The sequence below is a fragment of the Spermophilus citellus genome (assembly GCF_964194105.1).
Source record: "Spermophilus citellus genome assembly, chromosome: 6".
Classification (NCBI taxonomy): Eukaryota; Metazoa; Chordata; class Mammalia; order Rodentia; family Sciuridae; genus Spermophilus; species Spermophilus citellus.
Window position 1 is genome coordinate 79,643,477 of NC_138187.1, and position 14,917 is coordinate 79,658,393.

The 14,917-nt window shown below is 36.5% G+C and overlaps 1 protein-coding gene across 2 annotated transcripts in view; it reads left to right on the plus strand.

The window, feature by feature from the left end:
• The window catches only part of ARMC3 (armadillo repeat containing 3), a gene marked incomplete at its 5' end in the record, with an annotated part of 97,184 nt that extends 82,758 nt beyond the window's left edge, over window positions 1-14,426 (plus strand). For both annotated transcript variants that reach the window (XM_081300284.1, XM_081300285.1), the window contains 3 exons: window positions 9,291-9,488; window positions 11,852-12,014; window positions 14,114-14,426. In XM_081300284.1, coding sequence (XP_081156410.1) covers window positions 9,291-9,488; window positions 11,852-12,014; window positions 14,114-14,323 — 571 coding nt within the window. In that variant the 3' untranslated portion in view covers window positions 14,324-14,426. The remainder of the gene's footprint in view (window positions 1-9,290; window positions 9,489-11,851; window positions 12,015-14,113) is intronic.
• Window positions 14,427-14,917: the final 491 nt, after the last annotated feature.

Sequence of the window (14,917 nt, forward strand, 5' to 3'; positions counted from 1 at the left end):
CACAGAGAAAGTGGTCAGCCAGTTGGAAGAGGGGTGCATAGCAGGAAATGGGCTGCAGCTCATCAAAGCACATCACATCACGTCAGCAAGGTGCCTGGGGTTAACCACAGGAAAGAGCAAGCTTTTCCATCTGGGTGTCAAAATATAATTCGTGTAAGAGTAAAATCATAACTTTTGTGCAAATGTAAAATTAATACTCAGAAAATTTTATATTTTTAAATTGATAGAGCAAAATATCAAACTTTTCTTTACAATTCTATGAATTTTAAAAGGAAAGGAGATGCATGTAGCTATTGGCTCAGTCAGGATACAAAACCACTCCAAACCCTAATCCCTGGTATTCTCTGATCTGTTCCATGATTCTATAGTTTAGTCTCTGAGAATGCCATTGAATGGGGTGATTCACTGTGGAACTTCACCCAGCATAATACCTTAGAGATTCTTCCAATTTGTTTCACATATCAATAGCTTACTCCTTTTTATTCCTGAGTAGCATTTCATTATATGGCTATACCATAGTATATCCATTGACCTATTATGGAAGGATGTGTGAATTATTTGTAGTTTTTGATAATTAAGAATACAGGTACTGCAAACATGTAGTTTTTTATGAATGTAAAATTTTTAATTTCTGTAGGACAAATACCTGGGTGTGGGATTTATGAATTATATAAGAAATATATGTTTAACTATATAAAACACTGCCCAAATTTTCCAGGGTAGTGATAGCATTTTGCATTCTCGGCATCGAATATCCTTGCCAACACTTGATATTATCAGTATGTTTTGTAGTCATTTAATATGCAAATACTGATATCTCCTCATGGTTTCAGTTTGCATCTCCATAATAGCTAATGATGTTGAACATTTTTTCATACCCTTACTTTCCATCCCAATATCCTCTGTTCAAATATGGGTCTGTTCAAGTCTTTTGCTCACTTTCTAAATTGGGCTGTTTGTTTCCTTACTGTTCACTTTTAAGAACTCTATATATTTTGGTTGGATTCTTTTGTTGACTATGCATTTTGTAAATATATTCTCCCAGTCTTTACCTTGTCTTTTCGTTCTTTAAGTTGTATCTTTCTTAGAGCAAAAGTTTTCAATTTTGATGAAGTCCAGTTTATCAAATATTTCTCTTATGGATTTTGTTTTAGGGGTCCTATCTAAAACTTGGCCTAATCCCAAATCAAGAGTCCTCCTTCATTTTCTTCTAAAAAATGGATGTTTTTATATTTTATATTTAGATTTAGCATCAACTTTGAGTTAATATTTGCAGAGGATGTGAGGTTTAGGTTGAAGTCCAATTTCCATATGGAAATACTCCACACTGGCAGTTCAATTATTCCAGGAATATTTGCTGAAAATTAACCTTTTTTCCCCTCTCGAATTTTCTTTGCATCTTTATCAAAATTACTTAGTGAATTTCTACAGGTCAAGATAGGGTTTGGGCCATGTTCCCCAAATGTAATCCTCAGAGCTACAAACTTGAATGTTGAAATCCCCAACGATCAAAATCCTTAATGTCTAAAATCCTGAAAGATCAAAATCCCAAACATAATTCTAGTAAAAAGTAATTTTAGTATCTTTAAAAGACATTTATTTAGTTTTTTAAAGGGAGATTTATTTGAGAAACATATAAAAGCACACAGAACACTTCATAGGTCAAGTATGCAATAAAACAGGCAATAATAACATATTTTTATAAGCATAAACCTCTTCTAAAAACCCAGGATGGACTGCCTAAGCCTTGATCAAATCAGTCAAATAACACAGTGATTCACCACCATATATGGAGTCAACCAAAGAGCCAAGATCTCAAGGGATTTTATCTTTCAAAAGGCATGTGTACAAACAGGACATCTCTTTATCAACTGAGGAAGTTTCAGCATTTTTACATGTGCACACAATTTTTACACATAAATTCAATGTTGTGAATTTTAAGGAGTCACATTTGCAAAAATAAAACTGCGTAAAATAAACTGAACTTTCTTAAAAATCTATGCCCCCTGCTACTGGAAATGGCACAAAAACGAAATACATACCGCAGCAAATTGTTAAAAAAAAAAAAAAAAAAGACATGTCAATAATTTGAAACTAAGAAAAATTTAAATAGGAAACATGAGATATGAAAAAGTGTCTTATAAGGACAGATTATAGGCAGTTGTGTGGTGGTTGTCCATAAGAGTTGACTGGTAGACTTTCAGTATCATCGACTATATTTAAAAGTCTTACATATCAATCAATAGATGCTTGTTTCTTGTAGGGAATGGCTCTCCTAAAAGAATACATTCATGATAATTTTCTACATGGCACTGCTCCTTTTGAAATTCTACCACAATTAGATACACACCTACATGAGCATTTGCCACTCAATTCCCATCTCCTGTGCTTTTACTCTGTTGTGGGTACATAGAAGTCCCTTCCCTGTGCACTCAAATAAGATCACAGGCTTGGCAGAAACAACACTGGTGAGGGAACAGCAGACTGTTGTGTGTCTTTTTATCCCCCCAGTGCACAAAATTATTTTCAAACCACTAGTAACTTTGTTGACATCTTCAAGAAAATGCAGCTTCAATTCATTTAATACTCCTATAATTTTATCAGCTGGAAAGAAGGCCAAAGCAGAAAAATTATGCATTTTTAAACTGAAATCGTTGTTGCTGTATTATATGGGCAATCCCGACTCCTCAGAATTCATCTTTTTAACGATTTTGTCTCTTTTTTTTTTTTTTTTTTTTTTTTGCCCCTCGAGAGTTGTGGTTTTCAGGTTTTTTGGCTTTCAGGATTTCAACATGAGGGATTGCAGCATTTGGGATCATGTTTAGGGGCATTGTAATTGACACTAGTGAAGATGGCACAGATTAGTTTTTCTCTGCTCTTCCCTGCTACATACAACTATTAACCCCTGAAATAATGCAAGAAATGATGCAACCAAAGGAGAACTCCAAAGATGGTAAGAAATCCAACTGGCTTGGGACCTGAGGACTTGGGGAGCAGCTCAGCAGCAAGGCATCTCCTGCCTGCCCCCCAGCCAAGAGAAGACCCCCAACCTAGCAACAGAAAATATCTAGAAGTCTCTCTGTTGATACCAAGCAAGTCCAGTGCCACGGCAAGTACATGTGGAACATTCGCAAATATGCTGGGCCACGTGACAAACTTCAATACATTTTAAATAATTCAAATTATACAGAATATGTTCTCTGACCGTAATAGAATTAACCTAGGAATTAAAACAGAAATGCATCAACAACAACAAAACTCTAAATATGTGGAAACCAAATGACATGCTTCTAAATAATCTGTGGAACAAAGAGGACATCTCAAAGGAAATTAAAAGGGACATAGAAGTGAATTTTAAAAGTGAAAAAACAATATCTCAAAATTTGTGGGGCACATCTAAAGCAGTACTGAGAGAGAAATTGTGTTGGTCAGTTTTCCATTGATGTGACAAAATAACTGAGATAATCAAAAGAAGGAAAGAGGAGCTGAGGTTGTGGCTCAGCAGTAGATCACTCGCCTAGCATGTGTGAAGTTTGATCCTCAGCACCACATAAAAATAAACAAATAAAAATAAAGGTATTGTGTCCAACTATAACTAAAAAAAAAATACTAAAAAAAAAAAAAGAAGAAGAAGAAAAGGTTTATTTAGCTCACAGGTTCAAAGCATTTAGTCCATAGTCACTTGACTCTTTTGCTTTGGGACTGTGGCAGCACAGTATATAATGGTAAGCTTGTGTGATAGAGGAGGCCTATTCACCTCATGGTGGCTGGAAGCAGAGAAAGGAAGGAGTTCGAGCCTTCACATCCCCTTCTAGGGCTCACCCCACCCCCATGACCTAGCTTCCTCCAGATCAGCCTCACCTCTCCTACCACCTCCCAGTAGTGCCACAAACTACTAACCAAGACTTTAACATATGGTCCTCTGAAGGACATTCAAGATACTAACTATAGCAGAAATCTATTAAACTAAATACTTACATCAGAAACAAAAAGAGTTTTCAAGTCAATAACCTATTATCTCAAGAAACTGGAAAAAGAATAAATGCAACACAAAGCAGGAGGAAAGATACAGTAAAGATCAGAAATCAATGAAATTGAAAACAGAAAAAAATAACAAAGAAAATGAATGAAATAAAAAGCTGATTCTTTGAAACGATCAGAAATATCAATAAACATCCAGCAAGGCTGACAAGAAAAAAAAAGAAGACATAAGTCTCAAAATCAGGAAGGAAAGAAGGAATTGTCACTACTCATTAAAGGACAATAAAATAATGCACATTAGTTTAGAAACTTAGATATAAGTCTACCAACACAGTTAAAATAATGAACAGGTTTATCCCTCTTGTCAAAAACTACAAACTACCAAAACTCAGGAAAGATGAAATAAATAACCTGCATAGTCCTCTAACTAGTAAGCTGAATTCATTAGAAATTCCACAAAACAAATTCAACTCTCAATTTTCACCAAATGTTTACCAAACATTTAAAGAATTAACATCAATTATATACAAACATGTTAAGAAAAAAAAAAGAAAGAACATTTATCCACTCATGTTATGAGACCAGCATTACTCCAGTGTCAATACAGGACCAAGGGCATTACATGAAAATTACAAATCAAAATCCATCATGAATACAGATGCAAAAATCCTTTATGAAACATTAGAAAATCAAATCCAGCAGTATTCAAAAGAAATGTAAGGCTGGTTCATATTTGAAATATCAATCTGTAATCTTCCATATTAGCTGTATAAAGAAGAAAAACCACTTGATCATATTAATTGATGCATCTATTCGTGATTTTTTTTTAAGTTGAAAGAAAGGAATAGGAGGAAACTTCCTATTATATCAAAGAATGCTCTGTTCAAGACAGGGATACCATCTGTCCTTGCTTTTCAACATTATATTGGAAGTCCTAAGTAGTGAAATGGGCATTTTTTAAAAGTTAAATGCATTGGAAAGTGTGGGGAAGGAAATAATTCTTATTTGCAGACAACATAACATAATTTGACTAAGTAGAAAATCCTTAAGTAATCTACTTTTAAAACAGTTTTAAAAAACTCCTAAAAGTAATAGGTGAGTTTAACAATGTATTAGGCTGTAAGACCAAAGACAAAAATCAATCATATTTCTATATACTAATAATGAACAAATAAAACAAAAACCTTTTTAAATATTTTCAATAGCTCTAAGAAATGAAAAGTGAAGTTAAAAATAAAGCAAAACATCTAAAATATTTGTCATTGAAAATACAAAATGTTTATGAAAGAAATTTTTAAAATTAAGTGAAGAAACATACTTTCAAATATTAGAAAGTGCAGCATATTAAAAATGACCTCCTAATGATCTATTGATTCCATACAATTCCATCAAAATCTCAGTAGGATGTTTCATAGATGTAGACAAGCTGATTTTTTAAAAGTTTTATGGTAAATTAAATAATCTAGAATAGCCAAAAGGATTTTTAAAAAGAAGAATAAAGTTGAATCACTCCACCTAATATTAAGACTTTCTGTAAAACTATAGTAACCACCTGGCATGGTGGCACACACCTTAATCCCAGCAGCTTGGGTGGCTGAGGCAAGAGGATCAAGAGTTCAAAGCCACTCAGTGAGACCCTGTTTCTAAATAAAATACAAAATAGGGTTAGCAATGTGGCTCAGTGGCCAAGTGCCCCTGAGTTCAATCCCCAGTGCCCATCCACCCCCACAGAAAACTACAGTAACCAAGACTGTGTGGTGTTGGTGAAAGGACAGAGAAATGAATGAACAGAATAGAGTCCAGAAATACACAAACATACCAAAAGGATATTTTTAATTGAAATTCTAATGAAATAATTATAAATTTTCATGTTGCCATACAAAAAAATATGAAGAGATCCCATGTACCTCAATTATAAAATTTTTAAACTTTACCACAATAGATAACTAGGATATTGACAGTGATACATCTAATGGCTCTATTCCATTCTATACAATTTTATCACATATGTAGGTTTACATGTCTACCACCAGAGTTAAAATAATGAACAGGTTTATCACCACATGGATCCCTCGTCTAATTGCTCCAGCACCACTTTTTAAAAAGCTTCCATTGAATTGCTTTTGCACTTTTGTCAGAAATCAGTTGAGCATGTTTGTGTGACTCCGTTTCAAGATTCTCTGTTCCAACAATTTATATGTCTGTCCCCCCACTAGTATCACTCTGTATGAATCACTGTGACTATATAGTAAGCCTTATCATAGTAGGTCTTCTTGTTTTATTTTTCTTCATCATGGTTGATTTAGCTACTCTACAGTCTGTGATTTTCCATATAAGTTTTAGAATAAGATTTTCTATCTAGAAAATCCCTTTGCTGGGATTTTGACAGTTATTTCATTAAAATTAGATATCAGCTGGAGGTGGTGGTGCAAACCTATAATCCCAAGCTTCTCAGGAGGCTGAGACAGGAGGATCCCAGCAACTCAGATTCTGTCTCAAAATAAAAATAGCTGGGGATGTACATCAGTAGTAGAGAACCTGCCTATCGAGTGTGAGGCCCTATATTCAGTCCCCAGTACTGCCAAGAGAAAAGGAAAACAACTAGAGATCACTTTTTGTTTGTGTGTGGAGAACTGACATTATTAACATGTTGTATCTTCAAATCCACAAACACAGAATGTCATGCATTCATGTCTTCTTTGATTGTTTTCATTGGCATTTTTTATTATCAAGCACACAGATCAGGCAGGAATTCAAACTTTTGATTTCCATGTGTTTCTATCTAGCAACAATTGATTTCTATGCATTAATCTTCCATACTGAGACTTTGATGAACTTAACTGTTAGTTCTAAAAGTTTTTTCTTACATTTCTTGGGATTTCCTACCTGGTCATATCATCTGCTTTGTCCTTAATTTTTAAGTTTGATTTTGATGTGTTAAGGAATGGATTTCTTTGGGTTACCTCATTCTAATGAGGTATTCACTGAAATTCTTGACTATGTAGATTGACATCTTTAACTAAATTAAAAAAATAATTTCAGGGCTTATTCATTTTTTTTTTCCTTTCTGCACCCTTTTTTTTTTCTTCTTCTGTGACTTGGTTGACACCAGTCTTTGTCTATTTTTTTCTTTAATACCACAGGTCCCTGAGAGTCTCTCGATTGATTTTTCAGTCTTTTCTTTTTGTGTTATTTAGATTGGATAATTTTTATTGTTCTAACTTCAAATTTATATGTCTCCATTCTGCTGTTAAGCCCATTCAGGGAGTTGCGTATTTTGTTAGTGGTGGTGCTGTTGCTGTTAGTTGCTGTTGCTGTTTGTTTTTTGGTTACATAGTTTTCAAATCCAAAATTCTATTTTTAGATCTTCTATTTCTGCAACTTTATAACTCACTATTCAAGATTGTTTGATCTTTCCACTTTTAAAGTCTTTGTAGGGTAAACATCTGTTTCATCTAGGCATTGGTATCTATCATCATTTGCCATGAATGGAGATTCTCTAGTTCTTCAAGCATAGTAATTTTAGTTACAATATTATAAGTCCCAAGAGTCTTATATATATTCTAAGAATATTCTATGTATGTGTGCATGCATGCACACGCATATATTTTTTAGTAGTTAAATAACCCATTTGATTTCAAGCTTTCAATTCCAGCCACTGCTGTGGCTTGTCATTCCAGTGTCAGTCCAGTTTTCAAAGTCCTTACAGTGCCATTTGGATCAGTCTTGGTTGCATACCAACCAGTGTTCAGTTGGAAGCTTGGGTGATGGGTGTATACCGTATTTCAGTTCTCAAAGTCAATAGATGTACTGTTTAGCACTAGCTGTGCATGCACAGCTCATGAGCCTAAGAATTCATAAACAATTCTAGAAGGTCATTTTCTTCAACTTCTTCCTTTCCATGATATCTCTCTCTCTCTCTCCCTCTCTCTCTCCCTCTCTCCCTCCCCACCCCCTCTCTCTTTCCTCTTCTCTTTGAGCTTCCCTTTGGGTCCTCCAGCCATAAACCTTCATTTACTCATCCCTGCTGCTCTCTTGCATGACTGCCCAGATGTCTACAATCAAACAGAGGAATGAGTGCATATGAAACAGTATTATCCCTTATGGGACCCTGGTGCCTCCCCTGTCATGTCATTCCTTTGGGACTGGGGTGCACAAAACTGGAGAATAAGAAGAAAACCAAACAGAGACTTAGCTCTACTGTCTTACCTGTTTCTCAAGAGCATTTCTCCTTGATTTCTTTCTGTCTGTGCTAATGCTCACTTCTGTTACTAGGGTAGGTTTAGTTCAGCGTGGGGAATTGTGAAGAAAATAAAAGGATAAACTCATTGTCAATTTAGTAGTAATTCATTTTGGTCTTTTTTGATCTTCCTGTTGATATTTACTTTTGGGGTCCTCAAATAGCTGTTACATGCATACTGTCCAGGTTGTATGACTATGTTCAGTGGGAAAGACAGAGTGGAATGTGCTTACTCCATGTTACCTGGAATGAGGCCACATATCATTGTTTGTTGTTCAACTCATTAATTGATGAGGGAACCAGTAAGATGTTAATACTGGTTCAAAAGATACTTGAGTTATGAGGTATTTATATCCAATTTGATGAAGAAACATTACAAAAAGATTACTGAGTTCTGTGCAAAACTGGTTAACATCCTACAATGCAATAAACTAATTTGGGGGAGTACCTTTTCCATTGCACAGAAATTATATTAATCTTTACTAAACAAAAGCTACATGTTAAGTAGTAATTCTTCAAGTCTGGGACTTTTAAAAAATAGCAAATAGTTTATTTGATGCTAAGCAATTCCATTTTTACTAAGTATGTTCTCTCAATAAATCTTGAATGAGTCTTTGCTCCCATATGACTTGGAAATTATATGCCATTCTTATTTTCTTTTATGCTTTATTTCTATGTTTTGGATAATTTTTCTTATATTTAACTATCCAGATTCTTTCAGAAGTTTTAACTGAAGCAATATATAAGTCCAACTTAGGTAAATCAATTTTTTTCCAACTCAATAAATATTTATTTTATGCCTACACTGTGCCAGAAACCTTGCTAGGCAATTGTGCAGAAACCCAATGCATGACTTTTATAATATACACCAATCATATAGGTTCTTTTCAAAAATAGTTTTTCCAGCATAATATAGACTATAAATAAAAATTTCTAAACTACGTATGGTATGGTTGTTGAGGAATAAAATACTTTATTCCTATAATGCTCTTCAAATTAACTCCGCATAGTTCGTTTTGTTTATTTGTTTAGCAAAAGATGTGATTTTGATGGCTGTTTACTCTCAAAGGAAAGGCAGAGGGAAAAAAGAAGAGGAAAAACTGAAAGAGGAGGAAGAACTTCTGGCAGCACCAAAACTGACTGGAGAAAGTTCTGATAAAGAGTGGTTCCCTCCTCCTGATCCTGAGTTCTGTATTTATGTGTATGAAGTGACCAAATCAATACTGCCCATAACCAATGTTAAGGAACAGATTGAGGTTCTGGCCAAGTAAGTTCTCTAGGTATACATATACATTTTTAATTTCTGAATGTTTTTCATTTTAGTGGTTTGCTTTTTTAAAAAAGCCATTTTTGACAAATCCATTACAATAAAATTGAACTTCATAGTCTCCTTTCTCTGACTCTGAAGCAGAAGCAGAATGAACTTCAAAATTTTTCAGTTTCTCTTTTAGGTCCCTTTAAAGAATCAGAGCTAGGAGCTAGAAATTGCTTAGAGAAACATTTTTGTTATTTTCTCCAGCTAAACCATTAAAAGCAGCCTTCAGTGTGGTCTTGGAGATGTTATGAATGAATCAAAAGTTTGAGAAATAAATCATTCCTTAGGTGTACAAAGTCCTCATAATTTAAATAAGCCCCACTGGTGAATTATTTGTAACTTAAAAATGATTTTTCATACAAATAATCATCCTCTATTTTTCTATTTGTGTTTCACATTGCTCTAAAGTTGCTTGTGAGCGTTCTTAGAGCCTGTGGAATACTGGTCCTCATGAGAGTGTTGGATCAGATGCCACTAAGGAAAGGCTGAGAATGTGACTTGGTGGCTGTAAGGGATCAGGAATCACTAGAAGTGGAGGGTAGGCTTCGTGATTGACACCGCCCAGGAGGTGAGCTGCGGGCTTGTGCAACAGCTGCAGTCTCCATGGGAGCCTGTGTCTACTCCAAGTAGAAGTGAGCAGCAGTCATCAAACCTGGATGTGACAACTGCAAGGATCGCAGCTGCCAGATCACTGACTTCTTGTCAGCCAGGACTGAAAGACAGCATTTTTTGGCGACAGAAGTTTTTCCTGATGTCCTTGAGAAGTGATGACTTAAGCAAAACCTTTGATTCAGCTCCTATAAACATTTGTCAATTTCTCCATGCTTTGTTTCTCTCTGAGGTTCTTTCCATCACTCCCAAATCATTGTCCTTTTAAACCTGAGTCCATAACAAGCTGAAGAGAGATGCAGAGATCTATCCCCAGACCTTTGGTTCCTTGGCATTCAATAAAGCACTCCTGGCTAGATAGAGCCGTGGTCAGTTTTCCAGCTTTCTCAACACGTTCCCTTTGGGTTTTTGTTTGTTTGTTTTTTGTTTTATTTGTGATGCTAAGGACGAAACTCAGGGCCTCATACATGCTAGGCAAGCCACCACTGAGCTATACCCCCAGTCCTTTTATTAAAAAAATTATTTTGAGATAGGGTTTCATGACATTTCTCATGCTGGCCTCAAACTATCTATCCTCCTGCCTCAGCCTCCAGAGTAGTTGGGATTACAGATGTGAGCCACTGAGCCTGACTTTTCTTTCTTTATTTTTTTTTAAACTATTGTTCTTCATAGTACAGCAAGAGGAGATTCTTTTAAACTTATAATTCTACAGAGAGTGGTGGCTTTAATTGTCAGAGGATCTTTGCAGGAGTGATTGCTAAGTTCTTCAGTGAGCACTAGGAGAAAACCTTAAACGAAGTATCCACTCCCACCATTGCTCACTGCTCTTTTTCTAATTCCTCCTCTTTGTCTAACTTCAATGCTATGTGATGTCATGCCTTTCTCTCTCTCTCTCTCTCTCTCTCTCTCTCTCTCTCTATATATATATATATATATATATATATATATATATATATATATATATGAAAAAAGTAAAATTAAAGGACTTGAAAATATCAGTGAATCTAATGGGAAATTTTTCTATTTGTCTTGTCTCTAAATTTAAGTTCATTCAGAGAAAACTCTTATGTTAGTGCAACACCTTGGACTTGAGATTTAAACATTATAATTCAGAATACTTTTTTTCAGAATGAGATAAATTTTAAGACTGCATTTATATTTGGTGTAATGTTGATTTGTATCTTGTTATAAATATTGGGAAATTAGCAATGAATTTCTTCTTCACAATACATTAAATTGCTAGAGTTTGTGTATATATATATATATATATATATATATATATATATATATATGTAAATAATTACATACATACAGTAAGCATAATGTTAACCTCATTGTGAGTAAATTTTTACATTTTTAAAAGTAAATCAAACAGCAAAAAATCAAAGGGAATTCAGTTTGGGGGGGGGTTGTTTTGACATCAAAGATTGAACTCAGGGGCACTCAACCACTGGGCCACATCCCCAGCTCTATTTTGTATTTTATTAAGAGACAAGGTCTCACTGAGTTGCTTAGATCCTCACTGTTGCTGAGGCTGGCTTTGAACTCAAAATCCTCCTGCCCCAGCCTCCCAAACTGCTGGTATTACTGGCATGCGCCACTGCGCCCAGCTAGAAGGAATACAGTTTTTATATGGATAATGATACACATAATAGTAATCAAAGTACCCAAAATGAGATATTAAACTTGATGATTTTATTTCACAGGTATGTGGCAGAAAAAATGGGTGGTAAGATTGCAAAAGACAAACTGCCTGATTTCAGCTGGGAACTTCATATAAGTGAACTAAAAGTTCAACTTAAATCCAACGTTATACCAATTGGATATATCAAAAAAGGAATCTTCTACCACCGAGCTTTGCTTTTCAAGGTATTTTGTCCATTGGCTATTATGTTAAGATTAGAATTACTACCTTTGCTTTAAAGACAAGAAAACTGAGAGTTGGAAAAATAATTTACCCAGCTTCAGTCAGAGGGAGTACTAGAATTTGAACCACATGCTTATCTGAATAAAAATAAATAGACACCCCAAAAAACCAATCAAACAAAAAGCCTACCACACTGCTTCCACCCAGAGGGAATTCTCATTCTGGTAAAAATTCTGAGTGATATCAACTCCTTGTCACTCCTTGGCTCACCTCTTACTTGTCCCCAACCCACTGTCATCTGGCCTTTGCACCAACCCTCTCAATAAGTACCATGGTGACCTCTACAATGTCTCTCTTACTTTATATGTTAAAGAATTTGACTGTCTGTTCTATTTCTCTGACACTGCTCTCTTTGGTTGCTTTTGTCCTCTCGGGTCATTGCATTCAGTCTGCTTTGGAGATCTCTTTTTCTCCACCCCTCTCTTAAATACTGGGGTTTCTCTACGTTCTGACCCAGGCTTTCTTGTGTTCTCTATTAATGAATTTCAAAGGGTAAAGTCTTTCTTCATACAACCTGAAATAGTACCTAAATCCCTAAGGTTTACAATTGTGTCCCACTTCACAAAGAAGATGTAAGCTCATTTGCATGTTGGCTGGCTCACTCAGATTTTTCCCCAAGGTCACAAAGGCAAACTCTGGAGACTGATGCCCTGGCTTTCACTTTGGACCACCATTTACAGTAACCTTGATACAGTATATGCAATATACAATATAACCTTGATACAGTAATCAGATATTTTCTGATTTCAGATTTGTTCTCTACATCTATTCCATAGGACTTTTTTTTTTTTTTTTGAGGATTTAAAGTGCTTTGACATGGTGTTAAGAATCAGTAAATACTATTTTGGAAAATATCCTGTAATTATATATATGTGTGTATATGTGCGCACACACATACACACACACACACACACACACACACACATATATATATATATGCACACACACACACACATGCATGTATGTGTGTGTGTGTGGTCTCTACACCCCACTTGACCATGAGGACCATACATTTAGATATTATTTGTGTTGCAATGGACTGTTTCCTAGGCTGTGTCAGGCTAGATGGAATATAACGTCCTGAAAATGACAACCATATCTTAATCATTTTGGCTTGCCCAAAACTACTTTGCACAGTCATTACGTAGTAAGTAAATAATTAGTTAAATTAATATATGAATATAAAGATTGTTAAAACAACGAAAGTCTTGCCTTATGAATCTCTGTAGCATTTATAGAATACTTAACTTTTAATCCTCAATGCATATTAATTCACTTCATCTTTATAACCACTCTCTTTGTAACCAAATGAGGAAGCGACTGTTGTTCTCCCTTCACAGATGAAGAAATGGAAGCCTAGATATGCTGGGTCGTTGGCTTGTGACTAGTATACCTCAGGGCTGAGGGGAAATTAGATAGTTATTCCCAGCTTTTTTATTCACTGTGAACAGTCTGAGAAGTTTCCAGATTATTTTAAAGACACTTAAAAAAATAACCTCAAAATCAGGAAAAATCGGGGCAATTTGAGGAGGTAATGTCTAAGGAACATAAGTATCCTCTAGTGAGGTGGCAGCAAGTGGCCTGAGAAGGGCCCACCACTCACAACTCTGCTTTCCCTTTAGGCCAGTCCCTGTCTACCTCACACAGAATAAATTGGCTAGAAATAGGTCCCCGCGAACTTGATGCCCCCATTCGATCGCTCTGCGTATCACAGCCAAAGAGCAGCCTGGGGGTGTGGAAAGATTGATAGATGGGCCGGGGCTAAGAGCCACGCAATAGCTTTTCCCCAACACCTTATCCATCTTAGCCTGATTCAATACAGCAACTGCCTGAAAAATGTCACTTCCCCCAGGACCCTCTGAGGTCACAGCATCCCGAGGAACCAGGGAACTTCTTACATTCGATCGGCTCCTATCACAGGTCGTCCACATTTTTCAGCCTTTGAATTCAGCCTTCCTTTGCAAGGTCGATCTGACCTTCGGTGGGTTTTACAACTAAGGGCTTTTCTCCGTTCCCCCCCCCCTTGTTTTCCCTCCCCCAGGCTCTAGCTGATAAAATCGGTCTTGGCTGCAGTCTGGAGCGAGGGGAGTACGGCCGCGCGTGGAACGAAGTGAAGCTGGTCAACGAGTCTCGGAAGGGCTTGACCGGGGGCCTGCCGCTGCCCGAAATCTACATCGTGGACCTCATGTTCCACCCGGGGGCGCTGCTGAAGCTGCAGAGCAGGGAGGCCGACCTCTACCGATTTCTCTGAGCCATCGAGGGAAATGCAAGAGGGGTTCAGCTGAGAAAGTCACTACACACACTTTCTGAGAAGTTTGTCGACTGATCTTATTTAAATAAAATTATTAGCAATGTTCTGTGTAGAAATGAGGAACTCTCTTGAACTGTATGGTGCTGCTGGATTCGGGTTTGTGGCCAGAGTTGTTAGGTCCTGTCCTGCTCACGATCAGTGTCTCACATAAAGGGTCTCTGTGGTCCCAACCAACCAGGACCACTGTGCCTCTCTGTCCCAGAGGAATCACCAGTAGGAGCTCTCAGCTGCTGTTCCCAGGAGGTCCCTGTGGCCCTCGACTGTCCTTCATGCCCAGAGTGCTTCGGGAGCACGTGCTGACGCTACCTCTGAGGATTTTTCATGTCTTCAATCGCCCTTTCTCACTTTCATTGAGATTTGGGTAGTTTGAGTATTGATCGGCTTATAGGTAGACCTTAGTATTACAAATTCCTTTTCTAACTCCTTTTGTTCATGTTTTTAAAAACTTACCATTAACCACACTATTTAGATCTACTTCACTGAATTGAAATTAATTTTTAGGGACTGGGGATGTAGCTCAGTGGTAGAGCACTT